Source organism: Apis mellifera, linkage group LG4, assembly GCF_003254395.2.
Source record: "Apis mellifera strain DH4 linkage group LG4, Amel_HAv3.1, whole genome shotgun sequence".
NCBI classification, from domain to species: Eukaryota; Metazoa; Arthropoda; class Insecta; order Hymenoptera; family Apidae; genus Apis; species Apis mellifera.
The window spans coordinates 11,131,275-11,147,250 of NC_037641.1; the positions used below are offsets into that span (position 1 = coordinate 11,131,275).

The 15,976-nt window shown below is 37.2% G+C and overlaps 1 protein-coding gene, 1 long non-coding RNA gene and 2 other non-coding genes across 6 annotated transcripts in view; 3 read left to right on the top strand and 1 right to left on the bottom strand.

Moving 5' to 3' along the window:
• Positions 1-14,217, top strand: LOC102655676. The gene is made up of 2 exons (XR_001702774.2): positions 1-2,324; positions 14,156-14,217. It is a non-coding gene; the product is annotated as an uncharacterized LOC102655676 (long non-coding RNA).
• On the top strand, positions 11,844-11,943 carry Mir275 (microRNA 275). Its single transcript, NR_034288.1, has one exon. It is a non-coding gene; the product is annotated as a microRNA 275 (primary transcript).
• Positions 12,077-12,166, top strand: Mir305 (microRNA 305). Its single transcript, NR_031524.1, has one exon. It is a non-coding gene; the product is annotated as a microRNA 305 (primary transcript).
• The window catches only part of LOC408793 (histone acetyltransferase KAT7), a 23,297-nt gene continuing 21,374 nt past the window's right edge, over positions 14,054-15,976 (bottom strand). For 2 of the 3 annotated variants that reach the window (XM_026440196.1, XM_026440195.1), the window contains exon 13: positions 14,054-15,712. In XM_026440196.1, the coding sequence (XP_026295981.1) occupies positions 15,590-15,712 (123 nt within the window). In that variant the 3' untranslated portion in view covers positions 14,054-15,589. The remainder of the gene's footprint in view (positions 15,713-15,976) is intronic. The other variant, XR_003304552.1, reaches the window with a different exon arrangement.

The following is a 15,976-nucleotide window of genomic DNA, read 5'->3' on the forward strand; positions in this document are numbered from 1 at the left end:
AAGAGTTCCTTTGTACGAAACCGATTTGTAAACTAAAAATCTCGTCAATTCGATTGGCTGATTTATTAATTGATATTCAATGAAAACGTTTTGATTCCCCGTGACTCTTTAAAGAACCCCCTCTCCTCTTTGCGTCAAAAGAAGTTTTATATTACGCTTATAGCTTACATTTCCATTTAGCTTCGATTTCAGAACACTTTAAAAGTTCTTCGATAATTGGACGCACAATATTCCTGAAGATATAGGAAGAGTAAAGTAATATCAAAACCATAATACGATAATATTACTTTTGCGCGCGTTGCAATTTCTATGAGGCAAGAAAGAGATTGGCGCCGGGCGCTTCCAATTGCACCAGATCGCGTAATAACACGACTAAGGACTACGTGCATATATCCGTGCATGTATACCGCAAAGTCTTCAGAATATCGAAGCATTAATACCACGACGAAACGAAGCCCTCGAGTATGCGCGTTTCGCTGCAACAATTTCCTTGATCGATAGTTTTGCCAACAAATAGAAACGTTCTCTATATCTTCCTATTCGCATAAAAATAAAATTCCAGCAATCGAATCGATTATTATAAATCTTCATTACTATTTAACTCGATTATTATTTAATCTTATTTAATAAAAATAATTGTCGCGGTCTAAATTAGTCTAAAATTACCTTAAACATCGTTAACATTTACGTCGTAAAAAAATGGCAATTAGTATGTATGTACATAATTTCACTATGCGAGAAGATGTTTCATGATTTCTGAAAACAAGCTAAATTTTGGTGTATTCCGTAGTAGTCGATGGTCCCGCGACACTTAAACATTCGCAAAGGCAGGACCGTGAATTGCACGCACGGATAAAGGCGCGACCGTGGCGATTCCGACAGGAATTCCCGATGAGATGGGCGGAAAGTACAAAGGTTCGACGCGCTTCGGCGGTTCTCGGTACGGTGGGCTTCCGGTCGAATTCGGCTAGCTCCGATCGGCCTCGTGCGCACTCGTCTAGGATCGGGCCGCCCAGTGGGATCTACATCGTCAGAACGGGTAGTAGCGGCGCGCCGCGAGACCGGCAGTTTTGCGCCCCGTGCAACGGCCAATCGGCCAGTTCGTCGCCGGCTGTTCGTGAAAGAGGTATTTTCGCACATCGTTCTGCGTTCGCTCTCCAATCGGAGATCTTTTGCATCATCGTCCATCGTCCACCGATTTTGTCTTCGCTAGTTTTTTCCTACTTGTCACCCATCTATTTTGCATAGTTTCCTAATTTCTAATGCTCCTTTTTGCACGTACAATTCTTTTTTCTTTTTTCTTATTGGTTCTGCGAATAATGGAATCTAAATTTTTTTTGTAATAATAATGTGCTTCATATAAATGACGAATATCTTTTTAAAAGTCTATCCGCTCTATCATGAATAATCGTAAGTGTGTATTATTCGTTGCCACGTATATTGGTATGCGAGCGAATTGTCGAGTGTTTGGTGACGTGTTAAAATGCGGCCATTTCCACCGGCCATGAACGAGATAGAGAGCGTGCTGCGTGAGATAGAGAGTGAGAGAGAAAAAGGGAGCATATGCGTGTGAGAGAAACAAAGAAAGAGCTTAAAAGACATCGGTATTTTGAATAAGTTTATAACTCCGAATTTCGCAAGTTCATCATCAAACACAGCATGTTTGCGAAAAAGACAGATTTACGGATTTCCCGATACTTTTCGTTCTATTATCAAAATCTGCTTTCTTTCACTTCACTTTTTCTTCTTCTTCTTCTTCTTCTTCTTCTTCATCATCATCATCTTTTTTCTTCTTCTTCTGCTTCTTTTATCCTAGTTGAAGCAGCATGAATTCAGAGATTGAAAGAAAGAACGATTGCCAATTGTCATACGTTCAGGTGCTGGAGGGTTAATTCGATTGGGATTTTTGTGGAAAGTTTTTCGTTACATATTTTTGAAAATAGTGAAACGCGCAATTAAAGGAAAAATAAATTAAAAAACAATAAAAAGAAAAAAATAACGAAAATCAGATTTCTTAGTATCCGGGGTACAAATTACGTCGAGAAAAAATTTGGAGTCGCGACTGTCACGCGTGCCGGCTATTGCTGGTTCAGGCCCGCATATCAGTTAATCTTGCAGTCTTTTGATTTCAATTCTTCAAGAAGAATAGTGATTCAACAGTTTTTTTGGTGATGTCGACCGAAATTCAATAGAAGAAATGGCGATTGATGTGGCGAAAAGAAATGAGGAAACGTCACGTAACAGTGGTGCGCTGCCGGCTAACCTGTCGGTTAACCTCTTTCTCGCTGCTCACCGGAAGAGACGAACACGTGCACTTCAGTCAGGTAAATTATTCGCTTGTTTTCGCTTTATCATTTTATTGATACAAGCTTGTAATTTTCATGGGTCTTCGATATCGATTCTTTTGATATTATATTGTTGAAACATTACAAAAATCATTAATCGTTAACGGATGGTTATTTAAGAAACCAACTTTAACGATCAAATGAAAGCACATATTTTTCATAAAAATTTTGAAATTTCTTATTTTATTTTCATTTTCTTATTTTGAAATTAATTATTTTTCTAGTTTTCTTTATTTTTCATATTGTAAATTATCTTTTATTCTTAGTTACATTGGTTTATTCATACATTCATAAGATTATAATTTTTTCAATTGTTTTTATTTTCTTAATTTTTATATAAAATTGATAAGATTTGAAATACGATCGATAGAGAAAGAATTATGAAATTATTTTTAATAATTTTCTAATAAAAGTAAAAATGTGCGGTTCTCAATGCGATGTTATGAAAAAAAGTAAAATATAAAAAGAAGATTGTTCGATAGTAAAGTACAAAAGACTATTCTGCTGCACGATTATTCGCTATACCACTTAACGGTCGTTTCCTCTTAACACTACTCCCCTTTGCTATTCGTTGAAAACTTGAACCAACCATATTCTTCGTTCTAACATATAACATGAGTATTATATTGATTTTACGTAACAATTTTAAATTTAGCAAAAATTTAAACTGCTCGAGATAAAAATGTATAACACAGATCAGAATTTAGTTTGTACTATTTCAATTTTCTTTTCTTCTTGAACTTTATGCTTCATTTTCCTGGCTATATAGTAATATATTTTTCTGTGCATGTGAACCTAAAACGTTAACCGTTAAAAGCTTAATCGTAGGTAAATTCAATTCTCGGTAAAGTAATTTGCTAAATGTAGTTTATAAAATTATCAATTTCTGAGAATTTCAAAAAAATAATATATATAGAAATTTATATGTGACGGGAAAATATTTGTTCGTCCCGAACGTTATTATTAATTGCTTATCAAAGAATTTTTAATTTTTTTTAATAACATAAAAGCGCATGCGCTTTTTGATTCTACTTTCTATTATTAAAGATTTTTCAAATAATTAATGCTGATAATTAATCATTGTATATTAACAAGTTTTATATCATGCTATCTTTTTGCTCATTTTATTATTATTATTTTTTTCTAAATCATATTATTTATTCAATTTTTTGAATCATTATTATCATATTTTTAATTTATATTATTAAGAATTTTGATTTTCGAGTTATCACAGAAATAATGATAGTCAGTAATATAAATTTGTTGTAAAGATGTTATTGCAGGTGCCAATACATTCATTAACATGTTGACACATTTCGTGAACACCTTTTACAAAACATGTAACTGCGTATATTCATATGTTTATAAAAAATTTGTTAATGTTTATTTCTAATTATTTTTTTCACAATATTTCTTGTTATTAGTTTTCAAATAAAAATAAAAAACAAAATTTAGTATGATTGATCATTTTACATGTAACAAAGTTAATAATTTGCAATATCTAATTTATATTTATTATATTATATACTATATATAATTTTTTGATAAATTGCTTTTATATTTAAATTAATTTTTGTATATTCATTATTATTAAAATCTTACTATAGAAAATTTGAAGAGTGAAGAGAAAATATATTTTATAAGATTAAAAAATTGTGTGCATTTTGTTAAAAGTAAGTTTTTATTTAGACACATTTTTCATTAATTGAAACATTTTTCGTATCTGTTTAAATTAAATACTATCGAAAAGTCAATATTTTGGCGATATTTATAGATTGCACGATTCGACGATTTCCATATAAGGAACATGATTTGATTTAACATTCCTACTAATCGTACGATTCACTTGCGTCATTATCAAAGTCAAACTTTAAGTAACTTTTCACATCTTCCCATTTATCTCTTTTATGTTCAATTATTTCAAATTCTCTTACTATCATAAAATTGATACTTCGTATTTCACATCTTTATTTCCTATAAAAAACTTTTTACATATAAATATTCGCCATTTTTTTTTCTTTTTCTTTTTCTTTTTTTTTTTTTGAATAAAAGACCGGTTGAATTTCGAATCACGAAGAAAAAACAAAAGAAATACTTTCTCGAATCGAAGGCTAGAGTGGTCTCGGTGAAGAAAGGCAGAAAAGGCAGGGAAACGGGTAGGCAGCGGCCAGCCGACAGCCGGCGAGTCAGTCATGTGGGCCGAGAGAATTCGCCGGTTCGAAGGCGTGCGTTCGGTACCGGGACGGCCTCGTGGTACGCATACACCAACGATGCTTCTATTCGATGTATCGGTGCGTAGAGAGACTCGTATCCATCTCTTTCTCTCTCTATCTTTTATGAGTACTCGAAAAGGCCTCTTATACATGTGCGCGCTGATGTCAACGCCTGGTGGGTCGCCGTGCCCGACGCTGGTTTTATTTAATCACGCTGCTCTGCCCGGCTGCCGGCAGGCCTGTTGCTAGGCACCCTTCTCCGTCCTACCTCCTACCTCCTTCCCTCGAGCGCGGGGCCCTCCGCGACATGCCCCGCCCCTGTCTGCACCCCCTCCACTCGCTCGTTTCCCGAACATTGCCATCTCTGTCTGTCTGTCTGTCTGCTGTGTATATCCATATACACGTTTTCTTTTTGTAACGATGTGTAAATCGTTCCTCGCTACGTCTCTCTTCCATTTCGTACATTACTGGACACTAGAGCATGGTCATTGGAAAATCTTCTATTTCACGGTGAATCTCTCTATCTGTTCGTTTATCTTTCTTTTTCTCTCAAGCTTGCGTGTATACACAAGTATGTGCTTTGTGTACGTGTGTGGTTTCTTCTGGCCAGTGTGCAGCTGCTTTCGACGTCGCGGTCTGCCGATTCGTGGTTTTACGGAGATTGCTGATCCTAGGATTTTCCAATTGCCCTCATACTGCATTGCCGCGAGTTCTCATTATCGGGAGTTCTCATTATTTAATCAGAACAAAAGCATGTTTCTTTCTAGAATTCTATTCATACATTGTTTCGTTCAGAAACTTTGGAATCGTATAATTTTTTTGCATTAAAGATTTTATTTCGTTCTTTCTTTGCGTTCTTTTTGGCGATCGTACATTTTGATATTTATGTGATTATGCAGCGTTTACGCAGTTATGTTTTCCTCTGTATCTATCACATCAACGGAATATTGGTATCGAGCTCGTCCAGATGCGTAACTTTCCTAAGAATGCGGGACAACGATATACAGCACGACCAGAATAAAACGCATTTCTTTGTTCGGATTACATTCTCTCTTTTACATGCGTGTCGTGTATATACTTGGAACACCTCCCCCTTTCTGACAAAGAAGCTGACTGTAACCAACGCGATCAGGATGCACATAGATGAAACGAGTTTTCAGTAAGCATTTAATTGGAATGTTTTTGCAACGAAGCACTTAGATCAACAGATTATTTATTAACATTTTAAATGAAAATGAAAGATGGATAAAATTTTTAAATTTCAAATAACAAATATAATATTTTCTTGCATGAAAGAATATCTAATGAATTAAACGAAAATCTTTGAAGAGATAAAAGATAAAAATTTTTCGTTGGTTTCTTCTCGAATATTTTTCTATACAGTCTCGATACGCGTAGACTCCATCTGGACAAAACGAACGGAAATGGTATGTGAATCTCGATGACGTCAACCATCGCGTTATGAGAAAGAAAGGAGAGTGTATATTTAAGTGGAAAGAGAGAGGATCGCGTTAGGGAGGGGGGGGGATAGTGGAAGGAAGAAAGGGAGAAAGAAAGAGAGAAAATGGCGAAATAGCTTGGGCTAAAGAAAGAAAGAAAAAAAGTAGAAAAAGAAAATTCCTAGATCTCTTTCTTCTTGCAGCCGGTTTCGCATAGACGTCCTTGAAATTCGTGAGATCGGAGAACAATCGACTATAGGCGTTCATCCGTGCAGGATGGTCCAGTGGCGCCGACTAGTCTCGATTGCGCCCCTCCATATCCATCTCGTACTTCGTTAAGGACCCCTCCATTCGGGGAGGCAGGTTTAGTTTAAGGTCTTCTCTGTCGTTTGCTCTCTGCTCCTGCTGGCTATCGTGAACCATTCCGACCGTCAAGGACAGTTCAGTTCAGTGTCGGGTAAAGAGGGTCAGGCACGTAGACGAAAACTTTCAAGGGCAGACGAGACCCCTCGATTCTCGCTGTCGCGTAAATTCTCCGCCTGTGCTGTTGGAGATCGTTTGTCGCGTATGTGTACGTGTTCGTATACGTGTCTCTTCTCTTCATCTTCAGTAAGTCTTGATTCGGAACCATTGCACAGTGGATTCTCTCTTGCCAGGAATTTCTTTCTTTTCATCTTCTTTTTCTTCTTCTCCTTCATATCTGACTGACTCATCGTCTCGAAATTAACCGATTTTCTACTGGTTCGGATATAATTAAAGACACGATTTCTCGATACTTTGTTCGTCTTCCTACTGTGCGATCGTTTACAACATGCTGTAGCGTTTACAATGAAAGAATCATTCTTTGTCTTGTGCACAATCGTCGGTTTTAGTTTTTTTTTTTTTTTTTATGTAAATATGGACGTTCATCATAGAATCATCATCATGGGATTTTTGACGTGTAAATTAAAATGAGAAATAAATAAAAGTTTCTTGCTGTTTCTAATTTGTATATATTAAAAATATTTTGCCAGACTCGCGGACTTTTTGTGGAAAAAATAAAGAGAGAAAGAAGCTGGATGAATTACTCAAGATTATTCTCTTATTTTATTTTTGAATATTTTCCAATATTTTAAAACAAATAATAATCGTTGATTCGCGTGAATTTCGCTTGTGTGATTCTCAAGTAGTAACCGATCACTCCTCCATATTTGAGGGAGGAGGGTAGGCTGAAAGAAGCCCAAGTGAAATGATAGACGATGTGTGCGCGGAAAGAAGCATCGAGAGAAGAGAGAACGGCTATTTTTAACTTTCTGCCAGTCTTTTTCTCTCTCTTTCTGCACGTTTTGGAACACTCTGCGTTCCTCTCGTTCAAATAGCAGTGATGTATCGACTAGTCGAGTTCTTGAAACTCCTAAGTTTGAACTTATTGAAAATATTGCGAATCAGAAATCAATATTGAAAATACGCAAGTCTTTCTCAAATGATTTTATCGCGTGATATTTCTCAATATATATATATATTTTAAATGGAATTCGCGACAAAGATGATAATAGTAAATTCTCTTCATCGATGTTATTTTGTCGTCATTGATAATCTCCGATCAAATCTCAAGTAGATGTGTCAACACTTTATTAAAATCTTATTCTTCTTCTTCGATCTATTGAATCTTTCTTTATCCTTGAAATGTAAATAGAACAGATATATCGTTATCGATTTCGTATAAGAAAAATAAGAATTGAATGGTAAAGTTCTATTTATTTCTCCCGTAAATTACTTTTCGCAAATACTATGATTATCTACACGCAAGAAACTTACTAGATATGTCTAATTTCTTACTAATTTTACCATTTTACGAGAATTTCGCATTCACTTGAAATTGATATCGTATGCGATAAATCAACTTTACGCTTAATTGATGTTAAACATGTTAACGGTATCTATCATCCATAATTCAAGACTTAACAGAATATTATTTCATTTCCAGTTGAATATTTTCTTAATATTCACAAGACCGTCAAGATCGTCTAACTTATTAATAACTAAAATTCAAAAACATAAAAAAATCTCACAACCACGGGTTCGAAATCAATATGATCGACTTTTTTCCCGTCATCATGTCAACGGAAGTTGACAGAAAACAAACGTCGGATAATGGAATTTTCCATTGTTCCAGTGTCGAGTTACATCAGCAAATATTGTCCAAAATCGAGCTGCCTACTCGAAGAACTACGCAACGTTCCTTTCAAATAAGAAACACGATTGGTAAACGTGTAACGGCCAAACGAGACGCGAAAGAATGTACGATTCGCGAAAACAGTCGCATTGCCGTTAGATGAGTCACAATTCTCGACAAACGCCTCTGTTCAACGAATGCATCGACTTTCACGGATGTGTATAACCGCGCGAGTTGCGAGTTTTCTACGGAATCTTGACTCATCCACCGGACTTGCAGCGGAAGTTTCTTAACGGTCGTGACATATACGCTCATTCTCCGCGGGAGATATATAAGTACACGGTCTCGACGTCACACTTCCGGTAAAGATTAAGTCGAAAGGTCTGTTTTACCCGTTAAGTGGGATCATCGAACGTGCGTGTACGCGATCGATTTTCACACTATCGGACTCTGACTTCACGCGCTGCACGTAATTCAAATTCCAGCAGAAGCTCAGTTGATTAGGAAAAAAATTTCATTTATTGGTAAAGGTTCGATACTGGATCGATACCGATATTAGATATCGCAAGGAGACCATCGTGCTGCGTTTATCGCGGACTAAGCTACAACCGGTTTTGTACTTTGGCCGAGGAGAAATAATTGCGAGACACGAAGTACGAATTCGCCATAGAGATTCGGACAGCATTCGAGCAAGCAATCGAGATTATCGACGGCGTATAGTATGTTAGATGGTAACAATGTCGGAAGGAGTGGCGGCGGCGTTATTGGCGTCGATGAAGCCGAAACACGAATCGGGGATCGCAGAAATGCCATTCAGTCGGCTAACAATGGATCGATGCATTCTCTATCGAATAACGAGGCATTCAAACGACAAGACTAGTGGTATTTTCGCGTTAGTTGATACGAAGGATCATGGCTTGTCTTTTCGTCTCGATAAAATTCGTTCCTTTTTAAGAAATATTCGCCTAGAAAAATTTGCGTGTCTAAAATATGCCGGCTGGTGCAATATTCTAATTATCCTCTACAACTGTTCGTGACTGTATCGGTGATCAAAGGTCCGATGACTATCTTTGAAATAACCTATCGTGAGGAATAATACTGCAGTTTAATATCGAAGTGCTTCGAGTACGATTTTTTTACGTTACGTATATATACTTATCGGAAACATCACGACAACGTTATTATTTAAAATCACCGCTTAGGTAAAGTTTAGATTAGACCGCGAGTTTATCGATTAAATATATCATTTGCGCTTTCTTTTATGGGAATTTTTCGGGTAAGACAAAAATCAAACACGTATCCACAATTTAAATTATTTTAAATCGAGCGTCGGAAGGGAAATTTTCGAGAAGAACTTCTATGTGTGATTGAAATAATGTACGAGAATAAAACGTGGAAAACTTTCTAGAGAAAATTTCTTATCGATACAATTGTATTTATTAAAAATATTTAAAAATTCCATTCACTTAAGCGTTTCTCATTAAAGTAAAAAGCGTGATGACGATCGTATCATCACGCTCGTAATTGTGATACTATTTATCGTACTATGATTGTATGTTAGTGGTACGATAAATAGAGAGAGAGAGAGGGGAAGAAGAGCAGTTGGAAGAGAATTTCGAACGAAAAAGACGAACAGTTACACACGTCGTATTGTGCGTCGTCGTAGTGGTGTAAACGTGGTGGTTGCCTTCTTGGTTGCCGGCGTCTGCAACCTTGCCCTCTTCCATCCCCCTCCCCCCGACTTTCATCCCCTCCATACACCCTGCAATCCATTCGATCCTTTCCCCTTATCTCGATCCAACGCTGTCGCGGTTCTCTTCTTTCTTCCCTCCCACCCTCTGTCTGGCTCCTTCGCTTTGATTCATCGAAGTCCTCGCCCCTCGCCCCTTACCCCGCAATCGTCGACGTTTCCCGGCCTATTATCGTCACTCGTCGACGAAGAACGGGAAAGAGGGAACGCGACGCAGGAGGGGAGACTTTCCTTTACCTCCACCAACGAGTGTAGGAGTTTCAATGTCACGATGCGTCGGCCACTGCGAAGGAACTACCGCTCCAGGAATATTACCATTCATCAGAAATCGTGTAATCTCCGTGCACGTTTCTTGCGTCGCCCCGTCGTTAATTGGCTTACACGCATTCCTTCATCGCGTTCTTTTTCATTTCGTTCCAATTTCGTTTCGTCCCCTTTCTTTTTCCGTACGAAGAAATCGTACGGCGACGAAGAATAAAAATCCTGTTAAAATCTAGTGCTCGGACAGTTCTGCTTTGTTATCGGGAACGATCGAAACGTGTTAACGATTTGGTTTCAAAGGTGGTTTCAAAAATTCTAAGGTGCGAAATTATCAAGTTTAGAATCTTATCTTTTATTGACTTTTGTGAATTTCTCGACTATCTTCCAATTATCAAGAAGTTTCTGTAACAGATGATATAAGTTTAATCATCGATATGATACACGTTAATGATATTTGTGTGAAAAGTTTACATTACTACAACCAGTGATATTTTATGTGACAAGTTTAGATTAGCAATTACCGTTGTGAAAATTGAGCGTATAATATTTGTTAGAGATCCAAAATGCAACGATTGGATTTTATGATCGAATTATACGAAAGTGTATAATGTTGTGTAACGATCGGGAGAAGAGAAATCCAAGTAACTAAGCAGCTCGAGTATATTAAGAGACTTTGACTCGTTTCTTTGTACGTGTTTGTTAAACGTTTTTCTCTCGATGACGTTTCCTTCGAGACATTTACAACAACTCCTGTCATCAATCGGTTTATTTATACAACGAATTAACTGGAATATCATAATGTAACAAGTCTGTGTCGATATGTGTTTTCTCTGACGTGTCGAGTAACGATGAGTAACGAGCAATGTCATGTCACAATTCTTATTGGGACGCCAATGGATTAGTTATCAAGTTCATTGTAAATCTATGAAAACTTTTTTCCGCGATATAAATTTTATTTTATACCATTTTAAAAGATATAAAATTTTAACGATGTTCTATAATTATCATTCACGAAAGAAAATATTTCCTTAGAATCGCGTATTCCACTTCACAAAATTTTTCTCTCCGTCCGTTTCCCGAATATCTTCTGTCAGTTTATTTGAACAAAATTTTAGTGAAGCGAATTCCCGTATTTATTCAGGGACTAAAAAGAGATATCTTTCACGTCGTGTTTCATAGAAAAAAATTTTAGAGATTTTTTTTTTTTTTTTTTTTTTTAGAAAATTTTCAGCTACCTGCCACGATACAACATCTGCCATCTGTCAAGTTTTCTTTTCTTGATAAATCCTGCACACTGGTTTGTAACCTCTATTGGAAGGTCTCGATTTATTGTTAATCTTTTACGGTACTTAGTCGTTTCCGATGAATGCGAATCAACGTTTGCGGAAAGAATTTATTGTCGGTTTTTCTACAGAAAGGAATTTTTCACTGCTACTTGCTGCGAACATAATATTATCATTTCAATCTTTATACTATTTCTGTTTTGTTAAACGGACAATAACGGACCACCTCGTAAATCGTACGTCTTATTGTCACTCAGCTTATTTCTTTTAGTCGCGATTGAACTATCGTTAACGTTTCTTAGCATGCGCTCGAATCTTTATTTCAAAATGCAGGACACGCTGTCGTAATGTGGCGCTGCAGTCGCGTAATTTATCCGCGACAGGATTGTTCAGGAGGAAACGTTACTTGTCGTGCGCAACGCGCGTTACTCGGGTACTTTAGGCTGTGCCAATTTCGAATCAGTCAGGTACCTGAAGTAGCGCGCGCTGCGGCGAAACTGGATCATCGCTTTTTTTCCGCTGCTGCAAAATTCAGTCACTACCGAGGCAAGAAGGGAAGAGAAGAGAAGAGAAAATAATGGAGAAAAAGAAGAGAAATGCGAACAATCTGGAAGAGAGGAGGGAAGAACTGGAGGCTGCATGTTAATTGTACTTCATCAGGTGCTCTGGTGAACTCGATACCCGGCACCTGTTGGAGCGCAATTCATATGACTGTGCCCTGCTACCTTATTTCGTCGTTGCAAAAAAAAAAAAATCGATCATCTTAAACGAGGATGAAAAATACAAGTTCGATACGAAATTTTGATCGTTACATCCAATACGAGAAGAATAATTATTGTGAATGTTCAAATTTCGAAAAATATGTATATAAGTTTAAAAAATCGGAATACGATTTATCGATTGCGTAGTTGAGCAATGATTACAAGGAACGCGACTGAATAATAGAATTATTTCCTATTTCCCGATTATTACCATCCGTCGAAAAATGCGATCGTTATTATCGATACAGTGTCGGTTAATGGGTACGATTTAATTTTGAACGCGATCCTCGTTTAATCGGGAAATAAAATTAACCGGCGCCCTGTTGTTACGTGGATGAAACATTGTTAGACGAGAGTATCGTTTCTCTCTCGATGGGCAAAGGAGAGGAACCGTAGCCTCGTAATGTCGCGAACTAATGGGATAATGACGTTACGTGGGGTCGCGTGGCAGCGCACCGAGCGAAAGAAACGAGAGAGAAGATAGAATGGGAGAGGGAGAGGGAGGAGAAGGAACCGAAGTAACGCAATTATTCGTCTATTTGCACGGTTCCGATAGAAGCGTCGAAAAGTGCCTATTTGTACCGACATTACATTCTTTTTTATTTCGGTCAATAAACTTCCAAACTTCTAGTCACAAAATCACCTGCAATGCGTGAAAACTTCCGAAAACATCCGAGAAAACTTACCTTCGTTCAATGGCGCTTCTCGCGTTTGTTTATTTTTAATTCGATATCCTGATGATCCCTTGTTATTTCAATGAATCTTGAATGACATTTTTATAGCAATATGTCATCTATAATTCATATCGGTAACATGTGTCGGTAAAGAAGAATCTTAAAAGATCCGATGAAGTTGCTCTGCAAAAGAAGTGCTATTTATCAAAAAATTATCACGTTTTATTTTTAACGAATGGTATAATTTGTACACGAGTTGTAATACACGAGTTATGGTAAACGTGTCAATTTTTTTCAATGCTTTAGTTATTATACCTGATGGATAAACATGCAAATATACGTAAGAAATATAATCTATAAGCATATGTAATATATCTGTACAATTTGATACAAGACACACCCAATTTTTAATTTTATCGTCGAAAAAAAATTAAAAACTTGACAACATGGATAGATAAAGCATTGAATCATGTTGTGTCACCCGGCACAACACTTGATCAGTAAATATAACTAATGTCCGTGAAAGACACGTCTACACGTATGAAATAAATTAAAGTGGTATTAAGAGTCAATAGACGATGCAGAATCGTATCAATAAGCTTTAAAAACCGACAGGTTATATAAAGACTCGTGTCCATAAAAGAGTTTTATATCGTATTTCCGGTTTATTAAAGACAGATTATGAACCGTCGCCCACATTTAATTTTATGATCTTGTTCTTTTTTCCCTTTTAATCGTTCGATAATTTGTAATTATAATATACAATTTATCAATTTTGGCGAATTGACGAATCTAATTTATTTGGTTTATAAGTTGGCTTTTGAAAACAAAAAAGAAATTTCGTTGATTAAATTTTCTCGAAATATCAAAATATCGAATATTATTATTAAATAATTGCGCATTATAAAGAAAACTGTTCATTATCATACTTAACAACAATATAAAATTTTTAAAGAGAATTACAGTTTTTTTTTTTAACATATAAGTATATTCCTTATGCAAAGCTATGCGAATAAAATTTTGCATAAGAAAAAAACACTCGATTAATGGTAGAAATAACATTAGCATTAACGAAGCGTAAAATTCGATATTTTGTGTTAATTCTTCGCAAAAGCGTGTCTCATCTTTGCGTTGGAAAAAAAGATAGGGAGAGGAGTACATAAAAGCACATATATTGAAAACGTATAAAATCGTTGTTGATAAAAATTGTATTCTTATAAATAATATTGTACACCTTATACAACATACACGGTCATAAAATGTTTAATTTACAGATTCTTAATAGCTGACTCTCTGGTCAACGAAGGGAACCATCGGTAGCTGAATAAACCTTGAAGAAAAAAAAAAAAGAAAAAATCTACAACAGTATTTGCAAGAAAAACTGAAACGTGACACAAACGTTCTTCCGCTGTGAATGATAAAGTCGCGCAGTGTCTCTCAACTCGAATACTTGTATCGAATAGTAACGAATAAACTTGATTAAAGAAGACAAATGAGAAATTCATTTCACTGATCGTATTTACGCGAATGTATGTGTTTGTGTGTGTGTGTGTGTGTGTATGTATTCGTGTGTAAGCTTATGCGTACAACATTCATTCCATTTCATTCGAATTTACCTATCCTTTTTATGGTATTCCCTTTAACGATACCATATCGTTATTACGATATATTTACGATCATATTTAAAAACCTTAAAGAACGTTCCGTTTAGATCTAAAAACGTAAACAAAAAAAAAAAAAAAAAAAAAAAATTATTTTACGATCAGCTCAACTGGCGTATCGGCGAATGTAGGAACGCGCCGTTTAAATTGATCCTGTTCAACCTTGACTCGATAGCTTTCAAGTTATTTTCACGTTGCTTAATGGGCTCGACCGAGGACGTCGGGCCTTTCGGTGTTCATCACGCTCGAAACTCACCGTTTTGCAGTTCACCGTGTACAGTTCGCTAGCGCGATCAATAACTCGTATCTCTGGTTCGTGTGTCTCGGTTGGACCGGCTACAAGCAACGTATGGTCTAAATAGATTTCGAGTAAAGAAATTTGTCCTGCGTCGAACAACACGCATGATATCGCATCGACTTAGCGCGACAGACTTACGCTGTTACATATCATTACATGTATCAACAACGCATATCGTTATAATCTGGTTAAAAATCGTTTCTAAAAACAGCCACGGATTATATTCGAAAAATCGATGAACGAAACGACGCTGACAACGAACCGCAACTTCTCGTCGTTTCTCCACCGAGGAAACTCGATCTCGGTCTCGCGATTCTTTTCTATCATATTGTTACGGAATAAGTTATTAATTCGGGATGGGACGTGCACGATACTTTGAACGTTGCCAATTTTCGAATCGAAAATTTTCCCGAGAGAATAGGATTCGTTCTCGGTGATTTCTCTGACGAATGTTTTCGTAAAATCCGAATCTTTCGATGGATTCTCGCTTTACCTCGCGTATTTTCATTGCAAGCGTGAAAACCGCGCGAGCAAACGGGGAATGGGAACATCTTTGGAGGAAAAGGACAGAGGAGATGATCAGAGGAGGAGGAGGAGGAGGAAGAAGACGAAAGAAGATCGACCACCGCCCTTGGTCGACACCGGTGAACGAGCGTGTAAGAGAGAGAAATATAGGGAAGGGGGAGGGGGAGGGAGGGAGAGGCCGTCGCCGTCGGCGTCGGCGTCATTCCGGGCTCCTGCTGCAAGCCTTAGTTCGAGGCGGAGGGCGTCTTGGGAGGCTGGAAGGGGTTCCATTTCAGACACTCCGGATCGATCTCTTTGTAGACGGGTCCTCGTCTCTTCACCCTCTCCTTGTAGTCGTCGATCACGTCCTGAAATTATTTCAACGGTTCTCCACCGGTTCGCTTCTCTCTCTTTCTCTTTTTTCTTTTCTCCCCCCCCTTCTTTGTCCCGGGACTCGACTTCCTCTCGGTGGAAATCGTTCGTTTTTACCGAAACACCTCTCCAACAATCGCGCATCGGGGAAACGGTATCCTTGCACTTTTGATCCTTTGACGATTGACGTTTCAACCCCTATTAGCATTTTACCTCCGCCGAAAGGCGGCGAAACACATCGAACGGAAGGAGGAAAAGGG